This window comes from Mesocricetus auratus, unplaced genomic scaffold (genome assembly GCF_017639785.1).
Source record: "Mesocricetus auratus isolate SY011 unplaced genomic scaffold, BCM_Maur_2.0 Super-Scaffold_100004, whole genome shotgun sequence".
NCBI lineage: Eukaryota > Metazoa > Chordata > Mammalia > Rodentia > Cricetidae > Mesocricetus > Mesocricetus auratus.
In genome coordinates, this window is record NW_024429189.1 from 37,759,048 (window position 1) to 37,773,745 (window position 14,698).

At 41.7% G+C, this 14,698-nt stretch overlaps 1 protein-coding gene across 2 annotated transcripts in view; it reads left to right on the forward strand.

Annotated features, from left to right (window-relative positions):
* The window catches only part of Nostrin (nitric oxide synthase trafficking), a 55,740-nt gene extending 45,558 nt beyond the window's left edge, over positions 1 to 10,182 (forward strand). For both annotated transcript variants that reach the window (XM_040745504.1, XM_040745503.1), the window contains exons 11-16: positions 1,834 to 1,942; positions 3,315 to 3,403; positions 5,211 to 5,336; positions 6,322 to 6,436; positions 7,242 to 7,328; positions 9,974 to 10,182. In XM_040745504.1, the coding sequence (XP_040601438.1) occupies positions 1,834 to 1,942; positions 3,315 to 3,403; positions 5,211 to 5,336; positions 6,322 to 6,436; positions 7,242 to 7,328; positions 9,974 to 10,110 (663 nt within the window). In that variant the 3' untranslated portion in view covers positions 10,111 to 10,182. The remainder of the gene's footprint in view (positions 1 to 1,833; positions 1,943 to 3,314; positions 3,404 to 5,210; positions 5,337 to 6,321; positions 6,437 to 7,241; positions 7,329 to 9,973) is intronic.
* The last annotated feature ends 4,516 nt before the right edge of the window (positions 10,183 to 14,698 follow it).

The following is a 14,698-nucleotide window of genomic DNA, read 5'->3' on the forward strand; positions in this document are numbered from 1 at the left end:
AGCCCTGAGATGGGCAGACGTACAGTGAAATGTGCCCGCTGTTTTCTTGCCAACTGTAACTACGACATCTCCACCCAGCTGGCAAGATAGCTTAGAGGGCGGAGGCACTTGCTACCCTGCCCTTAAGTTTCATTCCAAAGAGCCACATGGTCAAAGGACAGAACTGACTGCCACAAGTTGTCCCTGTGACCTCCATAAACACTTGCACATAAATAAATGTAATAAAGTTTTAAAATGCCACTGTCATCTAACCTTAGTCTTAAGGCTATTCTGGGGCATTTGACCAGCTTTCTATTGAAATGTTAGGAGGCGGCATTACTGGCAATGAATGTTTAAATACTAGATATGCCCAGTAGGCCCAGTGCAGAAGTCACACTGATTGCATTCCTCCAATGAGAACTCAGGGCAAGAGTGAGGTGACCTTAGGGTTTCGTCAGATCTCACCTAATGACACCAGTTGAGGCCTCTACTCCAGGCAGCCCTCAGAAGGAGTAGTGGAGAATCTGAGGTCAAAGTATTATTTTTGTGTTTAGGGACTGGACACCCGCCAGCTTCAGCTCGAGCCTTCTTTCATGTCTCTGCGTCACAGGTACAATGAGGAAAACACAGCCAATCTCACAGAGTAAGAACTGCGTGCAATAAACACACAGGGAAACTCACGTTGTATGATACAGAAAGACAATATTTTAATTGGTCTGTTATATTTTTATGGGGTGATGCTCTCGCTCTACTTCCTGCGTGACCCCCCTCTTTACGGTGGTTTATCTAAAGCCAGGTCTCTACAAGCATCCACAATTCTAGTTTTTTCCCCTCCCCTAACAGCTCCTCCCTTCCTCTGAGGGCTGCGGTCCACTCCTGTCCAGTCACCTCCCAACCCATGGGTTTTACTGTTTTATTTTCATCTAAGCCTGAAGTAACCATAGAGAGCTCACATACACCAGGTACTGTGACTCATACCTGTAATACCAGCACTTGAGAGGCTGAGGCTGGAAGATTTCTGTTAAGTTGAAGTCCAACAGACTGCACTAAACAGTGATATCCTGCCTCAAAATAAAACCAAAACGCTTGGCAGCTTCAGTCCTAACCTCTAGTCTGACACGGGCCACATTTTCTTCCACCTTTTTTGCTCAAGAGAATCTACTTATTGCCCTGATAGACTCTCCACAGAGTCCTCCTTTCCTTTTCTGGCGCCATTTCTCCTGCAGAGTGGCCTTTGTCCTCCTTTCACGTCACCGAGAAGTCTGGATAGGCCTACAGCCTTGGTGCCTGGGCTATTGGTGCACATGTGTAGCCTCGAATCTCTGGTTCTCCTAATATGTTTTGGGAACTAATCAGGTAGAGCACCATTTGGGGCCGAGCATGAGTGCTATCTCTAGCAGCCCTGATAACAAGCCAACACAGCATCCAACAAACGCTTGTTCCAGTCCCGAGGCAGTCCTAACCTTGGGCGTATACGGGGTCCTACAGTGCATGATTAAAGACTTGAGCTTGAATCAATATCAATTATGTCATGAAACACGAAGTATCCTGCAAATGGTTTATTATCAAGAAGCTGAAGTCAGCATAAAAATCTCTTCCTCCATGAATAATTGTTTTATTAAATAAAATGCTCAGCTATGAACTGAAGAATTGTGAGGGGGATGTGACCGTATTAATCAGGCCTAAAACAGGTGGAACGATGTGTGTGCCAAATATTATCTTCATTTTTCAATCTTCCCCCTCTGGTAAAGTAAAAACCACCAGATACAGTGAGTGACAGTCTCAGGAAAACTAGGAGTAGAGACGCTCTCATTTTTCCCCTTAAGTTATTAAATGTCTTTTTTTCTTTTAAAGGAAGAAGATTTAAAGAATGCAATGGATAAAGAGAGACGGAAGTTGTTGATAAAACCAAAATTGTCGAGACTGCAAAGAGACATTGAAAAGGCCTCAAGAGACAAAGAAGGTGTGTGATTTCATGCCCCAGAGCCATGGCTGGCCTGGAACTCACTACACAGAGCATACCAGGCCGACCTCCCCTTGTCTCCTGTCTCTGCCCCTCATGCACTTGGGATACAAGCTTGTACCATCCCTGGCTTGTGACAATGTCCTTAGATGCAAGATAAAGGCAAATATTATGTCACACTCAGAAGCTTCACTTGGAGTTAGGGTTAGTGTGTTTTTGTGGAGTAGGGCGGGGATCCTTTAGAGAATGGCATATTCACTCAAAGTTGTGTTGAATAAAAGGAAAAAGAGTTAAGGTCAGGTGAGGGGCAGTTGGATGACTCAGTCGGCAAGGGCGCTTGCCTTGAAAACATGAGAAGGTGAGGTGAGCCCTGAAACCATGTAAAGGTGAAGAAAGAGAGCTCCATCATGGTGTGTTCTGACCTCCCCATATGCTCTGTGGCACATGTGTCCACATGTCTTACACACACACATGTGCACACACAAACTCCATTAACAATTGAAAAATCAGCTCCGAGTCAGGTGTGGGTGCCCACCCGTGTTCCCTGCACTTGGGAAGCTGAGACAGGAAGACTGCTGTGGGCTGGAATCCAGGCTGGGCTGGCTACATAGTGACTTGTATCACAAGATCACAATAAAGAAAGCAAGGAAGTATAAAGGATGCTTCAGCCAACTTATGAGAATTATAAAGGTGGTTCACTGATGCGCTTTAGAAATGTACAATTTTATTGTTTCTCAAAGTGGCTGGGATGAGAGACGATCTGTGTGACTTAAACACGGTTTGGGGGTTTCGTTTTTGTCTTTTTAATAGCATTTGAAATGTTGGGACGATTACTCACGTTAAGTCCCACACTCGGGGGTCAGAGGTGAAATAGCACTGAGATAATTCCAAGGCAGTGCAGACAACAACACAAGCACACATTTCCAATCCAGCTTCTTGGCATGGACCGCAAGACTTCTTTTGACGTAGCTAGGAAACCCAAGATAGAAAGCGCTCCAGATGTGAAAAGAACAAGGAGGAAGAACCTAGCAGGACCGTGTCAATGTGAGGAATATTGCAATGGACCAAAGGAAACTCAGAATCCTATTCTGAAAAGCCGTGTCCGATCCTTTAAGTACCAGCATTTCTCAAATTTCATCCAATAAGGGCGGCAGCAACGAACTGTATGTTCACTTATCATATCCATAGAGTAAAGCCGGGACAGCCACACAGGGAAGCCTCTCCCCCACCGCCCACCCCCGCACTCCCACCGCGTTTAGGAAGTCCCACGCGTATCACTTGCAGCCTTCAGGATCTCTTCAAAGGGGACTGTTGAGGGCTATGCCCCACCAGGACTGGGTGGAAGGTGACCTAGAACGTGGTTTGTTTTCAGGCCTGGAACAGAAGCTCAAGACACTGTCCAGCAACTCCTCCTTCTCTGATGCCAAGAGCCAGAAGGATGCAGAGGCCTTAATGGACGAGGTAAATATTTGCGGAGTGCATTTCCTGACGAAAGGGTTATTTTTGGCGTATCTATTTTTCAGCCCACTTAACCCTGCTTGCCGCTCCTTCTTCCTGCATCAGAACAATTGACTGCTCGGAGAGCTGGGGCAACCGGCTCCTCCACAGCTTGTTTGTTGAGGGGGGGGGCTCCTACCACCTAGAAATGTTTACTTTCTGTAAAGGAGACGCAATTGTGTTCTAAATAGAAGTCTCCAAAATAGATGCATTCTTTAGTGAAATCATCGGCACTTCGACCCTGACAAGTCGCTGAAATCACCAAATCACTGGGTTGCCATTCACGGAAGCTGATCCTTGAATTTAGCTTTGCTGGTCATAGAAACCAAGGATATTACTGTTCTCATCTGCAAAATGGGAATATGGATACTATACCATAGAGCTTTTTGAGGATGCACTGTTGTCAAGAAAATGCCAGCACAGTGCTCAGAGAAGGAACTCAAAATCTGCCTTTTATGGCGGTGGGATAGTCCACACACATAGCGGTTCCAGTTTTTCACTTTCAGAACAATGTCCTGTAAATTATGAGGGAATGTCTTCACTCTATTACGAAACAGTCTTTGTACCGGGTGATTTTCGCCCAGTGTAAGCTAATATAAGATTCTGAGCACGTCTTAGGTCTGCCAGCCTAAGTGGGGCTATTCAGTGGGTAGGATGTAATATATGACCTCTCAGCTAACATTGGACATATCAGGATGCAGCATCACTGCGTGGAGGCACAGCTAACATTGTTAATAAGACTCTGCTTTCCATTCTACTTTCCAGCTGGAGAGCTGACGTCAGAGTCCTCCGAAAACAAGAAAAAGATAGGGCTATAATCAGGAAGAGGGCATGGGGTGTGGCAGAGGAGGGCACGGGGTGTGGCAAAGGCCTCTGAGGAAGCAGGGAGCTATTTTAGAAGGAAAATTGGAGGGAGTGGAGTGGGAAGGTGCTGGGAGGTTTGTGCAGTGGTTTGAGTGGTGAGAAGTAGGCTCCTGCTGATACAAGATTCCGGAAGAACGGATGTTTTAGTAATATATTGAAGGAAACAGGAATTGGGAGAACTTTCTTTACCTAACCTAACGCTCCTAATTCTGCCCAACTTGGGAGTTTCAGTAATGGTTTGGCTCTTTGTTTTATACTCAAATACCCTGGATTACTATTTAAAAGTTTTTTCCAGTTTTGAGGAGCAGGGTTACTAAACTTTTCTTGGCAATATAAGACGGGCCTTTTTAAATAAAAGCAAACACAACTTGCACAAATTTTGGTGGGATGTACTCAATTCCTTAAAACTCTGACTGGTGACTCTAAGAGTAATCAACACTTATTTCCTTTCTTGTTCCTGGGGGAGGGTTGTCCAAAGTTGTTCATCATCACAGACTACCTAGAAACTTACCTAACTAGTTTTCTTTGCCCACACCAAGACTTTCCCTCTCCCTTGTGTTTTTGATTTTTAATTTTTTTTTTTTTTTTTTGGTTTTACGAGACAGGGTTTCTCTGTATTCTTTTGGAGGCTGTCGGTCCAGCCTAGCCTCGAACTTACAGAAATCCGCCTGCCTCTGCCTCCCGAGTGCTGGGACTAAAGGTGTGCGCCACCACCGCCAGGCTTTCCCTCTCCCTTGTGTTAAGAGTCTTATCCTTTCACTGTTGTTCATGTGTATTGGTCTGTGAGCTGAGTGTGTATGTTTCTAGAACTGTCTACCTTCGAAAGGTACCCTGAGATTCCTTTATTCACCCAGCTCTGCCTCGTTCTCTTGAAATTTCCTTACACAGCCATATGATTTGTCCACAGACCAGTTTGAAACTAGACCTTTTGCAAGCAAACTCCTACAAACTGTCATCAGTGTTAGCAGACCTGGAGCAAAGGCCGAAGCCCAGCCATCCCTGTAGCACCTGCATCTTCAAGTGGAAAGAAAAGGTAACGCTGAAATTGGTTGCAGTGTCTTTACTGGGCTTGCCAGGCAGAAGGGCTTAACAACAGCACAAGACAGAAAGCCCACCCTGTGCCCCAGGTTCTTACGCCGGTGACAAAGATCAACTTACTTTTGTCCCTGTTGAACACATTGACACTAAACCCAACTAAACGCATCCTTTGGAATGAGACTAGGTCACTCAAGTGAAGAAGTCAGCGTTTCTTCTCTCTTCATACCTTAACTTTAGGTTTGCAAGGTTCGTTGTAAACATTTCTACTAACTTGCAGTTTTGGTATTCCACAGACCTAAACTGTAGGGCCTTTTGTTTTGCTTTTTGTTTCTCTGTGTAGCAGCCCTACCTGTCCTGGCACTCGCTCTGTAGACCAGGCTGGCAGAGATCCTCCTGCCTCTGTAAGATCTTATGATGGGTATCAGGTTCATCTTAGCACAGTGTAAATGTACCCCACGGTGCAGTTTAATGCAGTTTATAGTGTGCATACACCACACACACAGGCATCTGTGCAGCGCTATACTCTGGAAACTGTAGTGTAGACAGCTATTGCTTGTAGCTAGTTTCATTACATTCAGAATCAGGAAGTATAACCAAACATCCAGCAGCAAAGGGATAGTTTTCTTTCTGAGAAGAGTTATAAGTTCTAAAATGGTCTCAATCCTTTTATTGGATGCCTTTTAAACTTGGACTTCCAGAAGTATTGCTGTGAACACATCTATTAGGCCCAGGCATATAGGTCCAAATTGGAAATGCAGGTATAACACACAGTAATCATCTCATTCTGAAAATACTTTACCTTTGGAACAAGAAAGCTGAAACACAGAAGGTCTTAGAAGTATTTTGATTATTTAATGCATCATCCCCATTTATACATGTACACACACACACCCACACACCAAGGAATTGACATACAAAAAACGAAGATTATTTATTACATGCTTATTGAAAATGACTTTCTTCTTATAAAACCTGCACAGGAGCACTCTCACACTTATGTAAGAATATCCCGGCCTCTCTTGACGAAGAGATTGGAGAAAGTTGTGAACAAGGCACCTTCTGGTGGGCAGAACAGCCCCAGCTCTTCACCTTCAGGTAATTCAGGGCCCCAAATCATTGGGGGCGTGTCCTCTGGGTAAAGTTCATTGTTATATTTAAATGGTTTCTAAGCTACATTTACCTATGTTTACTAAAAAGAAATTATCTCTCAGTTGAGAGTGATGAATTTATTAGAGACTGAAGTTTTGTGTACAACTGTAGAAAAAAAGGTAGGAAGGAATCAAGAAATAGTACAGGCTGGGAAAATCATTTTATAACATGAGAAATTATGCATGCACATGTACACATACACACAGGTCATTGTCCTCCAGCTATATAACATAATATCAGTTCTCCAGTTCCTTTTGTATTAAAAATGAACCAAAAAGAGTTTTAATAAAACCCAAGACATTGAGGTCCACACAATTTACTCAAGTCACCTGGGAATTTTTTGAGAAACAGTTCCCAAATAAACAAGGGATAATGATATACGTACACTCCAAATAGTCCCTATCTCTACCTGAATGACAAAGCTGATGTGTTTTAAAAAGAAAAATGCAGCTACCACACACATTACCTAATGATATCAACCATGTTCACATAGAAAGCAAATAATTTTAAATTGCCATCGTTATTAGTACAATAACAGTAATCTGGGTCTTGGCTATGTAATATGCATAGTTTATACACATGTTGGATATATTATAGATACTTATTGAACCAAAAAATGAATATTGGATAAAATAAAAAACCTTTTGAGAAAATTTAAACCATGTACCACACTGTTAGCAAAGACTTTCTGATTGTGTTCATTTTGCCTATTGAGTCACCATGGTAACTACAATTTCATCCCAACCTCTAGCCTCTGTGTCCCAAGTCACCAACCATCTTTGCAAGGCCTTGTACACTTTCCAAGCCAGGCAAGACGATGAGTTGAATTTGGAAAAAGGTAACACTTGTTCTCAAATGTTTTAATTGTTTTTTTCATGTTGGGATGCTTCCTTTGAATAAAACCCTGATTTACCTGGACAGCATTAAGATGTTCTTGGACAAATGAGGTTTACAGTCTTTCTTCTTAGATAAAGCACATGAAACTAAGGCTCATGCGGTGACAGCTAATAGCCATCTCATATTTCTATGGATGTGTCAGGCATGTGTGTGTTGACAGCATACCATTCAATTACTACTCACAGAACCCACTGAGACAGCCATTATTTGGTCCTGTTTTATAGCTGGGAAGAATGACACAGAGAAAAGTTCAGTACTTTGACTAAAATCACAAGCAGGAGCAGTGCAGGATTTGCACTCAGAACTCAGCCATGCCCTTAAGCCAAACTGCTACACTGGGGCAGAATGCCACTAATAGGAATTCATTGGAGATAGAGCTCCACCGGTTTGTGTTTCAGATGGTAGAGTTGCAGAAAAGTGATGCCTTCCTTATTATGACAGAAAATTCTAGAATCTGGGTCCATTGATGCCCAGATTAATGTTTGTTCCTCTACATCTCAGAAAAGAACCCAGAGCCACTGTAAAGCGTCAGATCCCTTGTTTGTGTCAGAATATTTCCCATGGGAGTATTTTTCAGTGGATTATATAAACTAACATTCTTAAATCAGCATAAATGTCCAGCCTCCACTTTCTGCATATCTTGATAGTTGGATGTTCAAGCTAAGGCAGAGACCTAGAAATGTGATCATGAAAAAGAATTGTGCCATAAGAGAAAGCTTAGTATCCATGGCCAGGATATGGCTTCCAGAACAACAGAAAATCAAGATGGATTCTGTAGCAATGACAGCTAACAGTCACTCCATGTTTCTTTTCTTGTTTTGGTTTTTCAAGACAGGTTTGCTCTGTGTAACAGCCCTGGCTGTCTTTGTAGACCAGGCTGGCCTCAAACTCAGAGAGATCTTCCTGCCTCTGCCTCCTGAAAGCTGAGATTAGTGTACTGCTACTGCTCAGCTAGAGGGAACTTTCTAATTATCACAGGCTAGTCAGATTTCTCCTGGAAATCACTTCTCCTTTTTTATGAGTGAAAAAAATGCCTTTCTCAGAGGCCACTCAAGAAATCAAGGGTTCCGAGATTAAGTTTCAAAGTTTACATTAAACAATTATCCTGTTTGTATCAGTTTTCTATTGGTTGCAAAGCGCACCTATGTTCATATTCTAAGTAGTTCTTCTCAATGAAACACAACACAGAGGCTGGGGGAAGGTAACAATAATATTTGAAGGCATTTGTTTAAATTTCATCAAACAACCTAGTGACCCCAGTAAATTCTTGAGAGAGAGAGAGAGAGAGAGAGAGAGAGAGAGAGAGAGAGAGAGAGAGAGAGAGAGAGAGAGAACTCAAAATCAGAAAGAGCTCCCACAAGAAAAAAGAGAAAATCACAACTGGGAAGAAAGGACGGTAGCCATTCCCTGTCCCTTCAGAACAGGACTGAGCAGGGACGAGTAAACAAGACAAATGTGAGAACGAGCTAAGTGAAAGCAGATGTTGGATCTTGAAGTGGGTGTCTCTACTTTGATGTATGGGAAGCAGCCTGTTAGGCAGCTTCTCGATGCTGTGGCAAAATACCTGAGAAAAACAGCTGATGAGAAGAAATGGTTATCCTGGCTCCTGGCCTCCAAGGTTTCAATTTGTTTGGTTGTCTTTCAGCTCTGTGGAGAAGCTGAAAATTTTATAGTTGAAGGTTGTATCAAGGGAGGGAAGCTGCTCAATCCTTAATAGGATGGAAGGAAGGGGAAAAGAGGAACAAGCCCTTCGGTGACCTTCTTCCTGCAAACAGATCTTTGAATAGGTCATTCATTACAAACGCATTAATGAAGTCAGCAGCCCTAGTATCCAATTATCTCTCAACAACACCACTGTCTGGGGACTAAACCTTCAACACACAGGCTTTAGGGGACACTTCATATACAAACAATATGCCCAGAGAAAAAGAACTCGTTCAAGTTGGAGGCTTGCTGGGCCATCCATCAAGTTTACAGTTGCTAAGATCATGGTGACATTTGTAAAATGCAACAGAAAGTTGCACTACAACTGTATTAGGAGTTTGGCCTTACTTATTTCCTTCAAATTATTATCTCCAAATTGATGTTTTACTATTAAAGTTGTCTAAATGAATGAATGGGGGGGGGCTAGATTTCTATGTGAAACTGCCAAAAGACTGAGTCCAAATGTGACATAGGGAGTTATCACAATTTCAAGAAGAAAAAAAAAACATTAATAGAAACACACTTCCAATGCCAATGAAATACTCTAAACTCTCATGACCACCAATATATATAACCCTTAAGGAATGGACAGCAAGAAAGAGTTTGCCGACAACCCATCCACTGTATATGAATTGAGCCACCTGTGCAATTGTACCATGATTCTGGTATTATGTCACTCTCTTTAGCATTCTCTGTATTGCTGCTATTTCATGCAAAGTGCTCAGTAAATTTGGCTTCATCTGAATCAAACGCAAAAAGTGATGTTACCAAGTACTCTCTTGGTTGGGTTCAGAACGCTCTTCGAAACTCTTACCAACTTTTGCTTGGCATGTGCTCAAGTTGCACAGAACCATCTGTCTAACTCAGCGTGTGTCCTCGCAGGAGACATTGTGACCCTACACGAGAAGAAAGAAGAAGGATGGTGGTTCGGCTCTTTGAATGGGAAGAAAGGCCATTTTCCTGCTGCCTATGTGGAGGAGCTGCCTTTAAAGGCTGGAAGCCCAGCTACGCAGTCATAAGACTGGACAGATGGGTGGCGGCCTTACATATTCTGTAAACTATGTGATGCAAATAAATAGGAACAGTCATCATCTTTGCAAGTGTTTCTTATACAGTGGGTGGTAGAGACCTACCTGCATTTCACAGTGCTCTATAACCAGGGTTGTTAGCTCAAAACAGAGTCAAATAAAAGACAATTGGATTGAATGGAGCACAGAAGTTATGGGTTCCTAGAGTTCCTAAAATCCAAAACCCTGCAGATGATCCACTCAGGACAACATGGAGATGGTTACCCCGAATGACGTCAGTCACTTGCCAGAAGTCACGGAAGTACACAATAATTAAGATTTAGATGCCTCTTTAGCTTTGAGTGGCAACAAGACACAACAGGCCTATGAGGTGTCAAGCAAAGCCTGGGAAATAAGAAAAAAACACAGACCAAAGCCAAAACTGGTAGTGACAGATAAGCAGGATACAATGTAACGGGCATGGAAGCAGAATAAAGTATCAGGAGCCAAGCCCAAAGTCCACTGGGTTGGGGGTGGGAACAGGGGTGAGACAAGAAGTCTAGACCCTCAGGAGAGGATTTTAGGGCAGAATGAAGTGTCAACCAGAGCCCATGACTTTCTGAGGTAGAGACTTCTCAGGCCCTGCCCATCACAAACAGCTCTTGGAGTGAGGTCAAATGCAAGCCAGAGATGGCTTCGGATCTGGGGAAAAGCAAATAGGAAGTGGTATGTGAAACTTCATGCTTTCTTTCTTGTATGGGAACTTCTTTTGTCCATTGGGAAACCAGGTCATGGTGAAAGGAATACCCTATGCAGCTTCCTACTGAAAGGGACTCAATACCAAAAAGAACTTAGCTGGAGTAGAAAGTGGGACCCAACACTGAAATGGAACTTTTGTTGTTATGTGGTGTGTGTGTGTGTGTGTGTGTGTGTGTGTGTGTGTGTGTGTGTGTGTGTGTGTGTGTGTGTGCTGAGACAGAATCTCATTATGTAGCCCTGGAACTCACTATGCAGACCAGGTTGGTCTTGAACTTGTAGAGATCTGCCTCCTTCTGATTCCACTTCCCAAAAGGGACATTTGTGCAGTTTCCTGAAACGGAGATCACACACTCTAGTGAATGAAAGTCATGATGTTGATGGAGAGACTCAGACATCTCACTTTTCTGCCATATAGAATATCCTTTTAAAGCATCCATATTTGCATTTGTTAAAATCCTCTCACTACCCTCCTGTGCCTTCCTTTTCCTTTCATTGGCAAATTTTTAATAGGGGTATTTTCAAATTGGTGAACATCAATGGTTAATGTGTTATTGAATTCCTATCTAACACATAACTAACACAATATTTGATACAGATAGCAAACCTCAAGGAATTCAAGTAAAATTTATTATATGCAACATAACATAAAACCTAGAAAAACAGCATGAGATTGTTCTTTGTTTGTTAGTTGGTTTTTGAAAATTTATCATTCAAAAAACTTGCAAGTAAATAAAAACATCATGCACAAAAATTAGCCAGACCCAAATCTGTATAACTCAACAGCTAGGCATTCAGAATGGAGGTCGTGAAGGTTCACGTTAAATTTTACATTTTCACTATCAAGTATGTTTTATGCACTTATCCACCACCCAAAACAAAAAGCCCATGACAGAGTTAGAACTAGGAAACAATTAGCTTTATGTCCTGTTTCATTACTCATATCCATTCCCTGAATTCAGTCCTTCCATTCCCTTGTATTTAACACATCTTACAGTATACTGTGAAGAGAACAAGAAACTGTCCAAACTTTTATCCTAATGGGTCGTTAGTGACAGCTTCAGCATTTAGACAGTTGGTAGGCCACCAGACAACAGAGTTTGAATTTATATTTCCTTTGCATCCTACTTCACTCTACTGAGCTTTTTAAAAATTTTTTTATTTATTATGTATACAGTGTTCTGTAAGCATGTATCCCTACAGGTCAGAAGAGGGCACAAGATCTCATTATAGATGGTTGTGAGCCATCATGCGGTTGCTGGGAATTGAACTCAGGACCTCTGGAAGACCAGCCAGTGTTAGCCGCTGAGCCATCTCTCCAGCCCCACTCTACTGAGCTTTGATGGGACAAAATAAGTGTGTAGCAATTGATTGCAGGCTAGACTATTTTGTACATAGGGAGTAATGATTTGGTTTGGGATGAAATATTCAGAAAGGGGCCTTTCTTCGTATATCTGTAGTGCTTTGTCAGAAAGCAAATGGTTTTCTTCTTTGGGAATGCTCCTGAAATGCTATTGCATCTGGGATATGCAATTTTTTAATTCCCCCGTTCCTTTAGCAAATTCCCTTTCCTCTGGCTTTTTCAAGAGTACGCTGCAAACGGCCTGAGGAAGAGTAGAGTGTCCTGGGACCCAAAGTGAAGAGACTGAGTTCCTCATGCCATGGTACCTAACTCGTCGGGTCCTATACCTCTCTGGGCTCAGCTTCCTCATCAGCACGTATCAGGAAAGATAGGTGCTCCGATCTACCGTCACAGCTTCTCATTTTAAGTCTAGTGATCTGAGATTCAAGTCATGCTTATAGAATCTGACAGATGAAATGTGTGTAAGTTTCAAGGAAATACTGCAAGGTATGTGCAAGTCTGGGTTCAAGCTGTTCCTTCCAAATACTATAGTTGTAAACTAAATAAAATACAAATATAGTTTGTGATGGCAGACCTATTTCAATATAGGTCTACCTATACTGCAGGGCAAGAATTTCCAGTCAGGCAGATTGGGTGGAACTCTTAGATTTAGTATGAAATTAAGACTGGATTAGGTGAAAATTTACATGCAAGTCATTTACATAGAATACAGTATTTTTAATATTAATGCTCTTAAACTATGAACTAGGCTTTTAATAATTATATTCCACTAAGCAGTGGAATATATGCACATATTTCATATTTCATAAGTTTTTAGTACTGCTAATAACCTGAAATATGGGTCACAGAAACCATAGCCAGCTCTTTACTGATCATAGATTTTATTCTATATGCTCTCCTTAATAACAGAGCAAAAGCTGATGTGTCTACCATGTCACCGAACATAAAAATACACTAATTTGTTTCTTTCTCACATTTTCCATGACACACAATTAATATTCATAACGGCAAAAGGAATTTTAATCACTTAAAATGCTTTATGGCCCATCAAAAATGATGTCATACTCAATTTGGAGTACATTTTATTGTATAGGACTATAAGCCTTTAATACTTTAAGGACAGCTTAGTTATATTCCTCACCAACATGAAGTTACTCCTTCTCAGTGCCTTGATGATCTGGAGGGCTAACAAGTTTGATGAGAACAATAGAAGAGCATTGGGATCAAAATAGAACACCTATTGTCTTCATGCAATTCATGTGGGGGAATGTAAAAGTCAGAGGAGAGGGAGAGAGGGACAAGAAGGCGGGATTCAGACTTGGACCAGAGTGTGGGAACACAGCAGAGGGCAGGGACCTTTTGTACAACTTCTTTTTTTTTTTTTTTTTTTTTCTCTCTCTGTAGAGCCCTGAGCGGATGCTCCGTTTGATAGCCTGGAGACTTCTCAGCCACCCAGGTTCTGAAGTCAGCTGCTTCATCATTTTAATACAATTTCCTAACAATTAGACACAGTGCTATATTCAACACAGTTTACTTTGTTTTTGTTGGTGTTTTGGGTTTTTTGAGACAAAGGTTTCTCTGTGTAGCCCTGGAACTTGAGATGTATCACGACTGGCCTCAAACTAAGAGATCTGTTGACCTCTGACTCCAACTACTAAAGGTGTGTGCCACCACCACCCAGCACTTAACTATTATTTAGCTACAGAAATGCAAAAGTCCAAATATGTTTGAATCTGTTGACAACTTTGTGGTCACATAAACCCACATGATGTAGTCAATGCAGAGCTCACAGATTCAGGTGTCATCTGAGTGTGTCACTTGAAGCTATGAAATTTTTATATTTCATTTCTTACCTGCAGAATAGGGTACCAATGGCATCTATTTCACAAGTTGGAAGACGACTAATAAGCAGATGTACAGCAAGGGCTTGGAAATACTGGGCTCACAGCAATTGCTAAAAAGTATTCACTAATTTGCTTTGTAATCAACTGGTATTTTGTTATGCCAAGTACCTAAGCTCTTTCTCTGTTCAGAGAACTATTAATTTCCCACCAGTGGTGGTTTGGATGCCAGAGGTCCCAGTTGCAGTGTTAATCATCCATAGTCAACAAGTCTAAAAAATTAAATGGAAAATTCCAGAAGTAAAAATTCCTACATTTTTAAATTGTATACTGTTGTTGACTAGTGGAGTGTGACAAAATGTGGCACTACAATGTAAATTCTTGTTCAGCATATTCACAGTGGACATAATACCCACATTAGCCGACTGATAACTATCTTAGATATCATGAACTATTAGATTATTTCAGTGTTTGTATTTGAGTAATCTTTAATGATTTGTCACTATTACAATTGCTCTATTTTGCTGAAAGTTACTATGGATGACTCATTTTGATTGTCAACATAAATTCAGAGATGCCTAAGGGGAGATGGTACATTAGCCTAGGGTACTTCCCAAGAGGATAGAATGTGGAAGAGTTC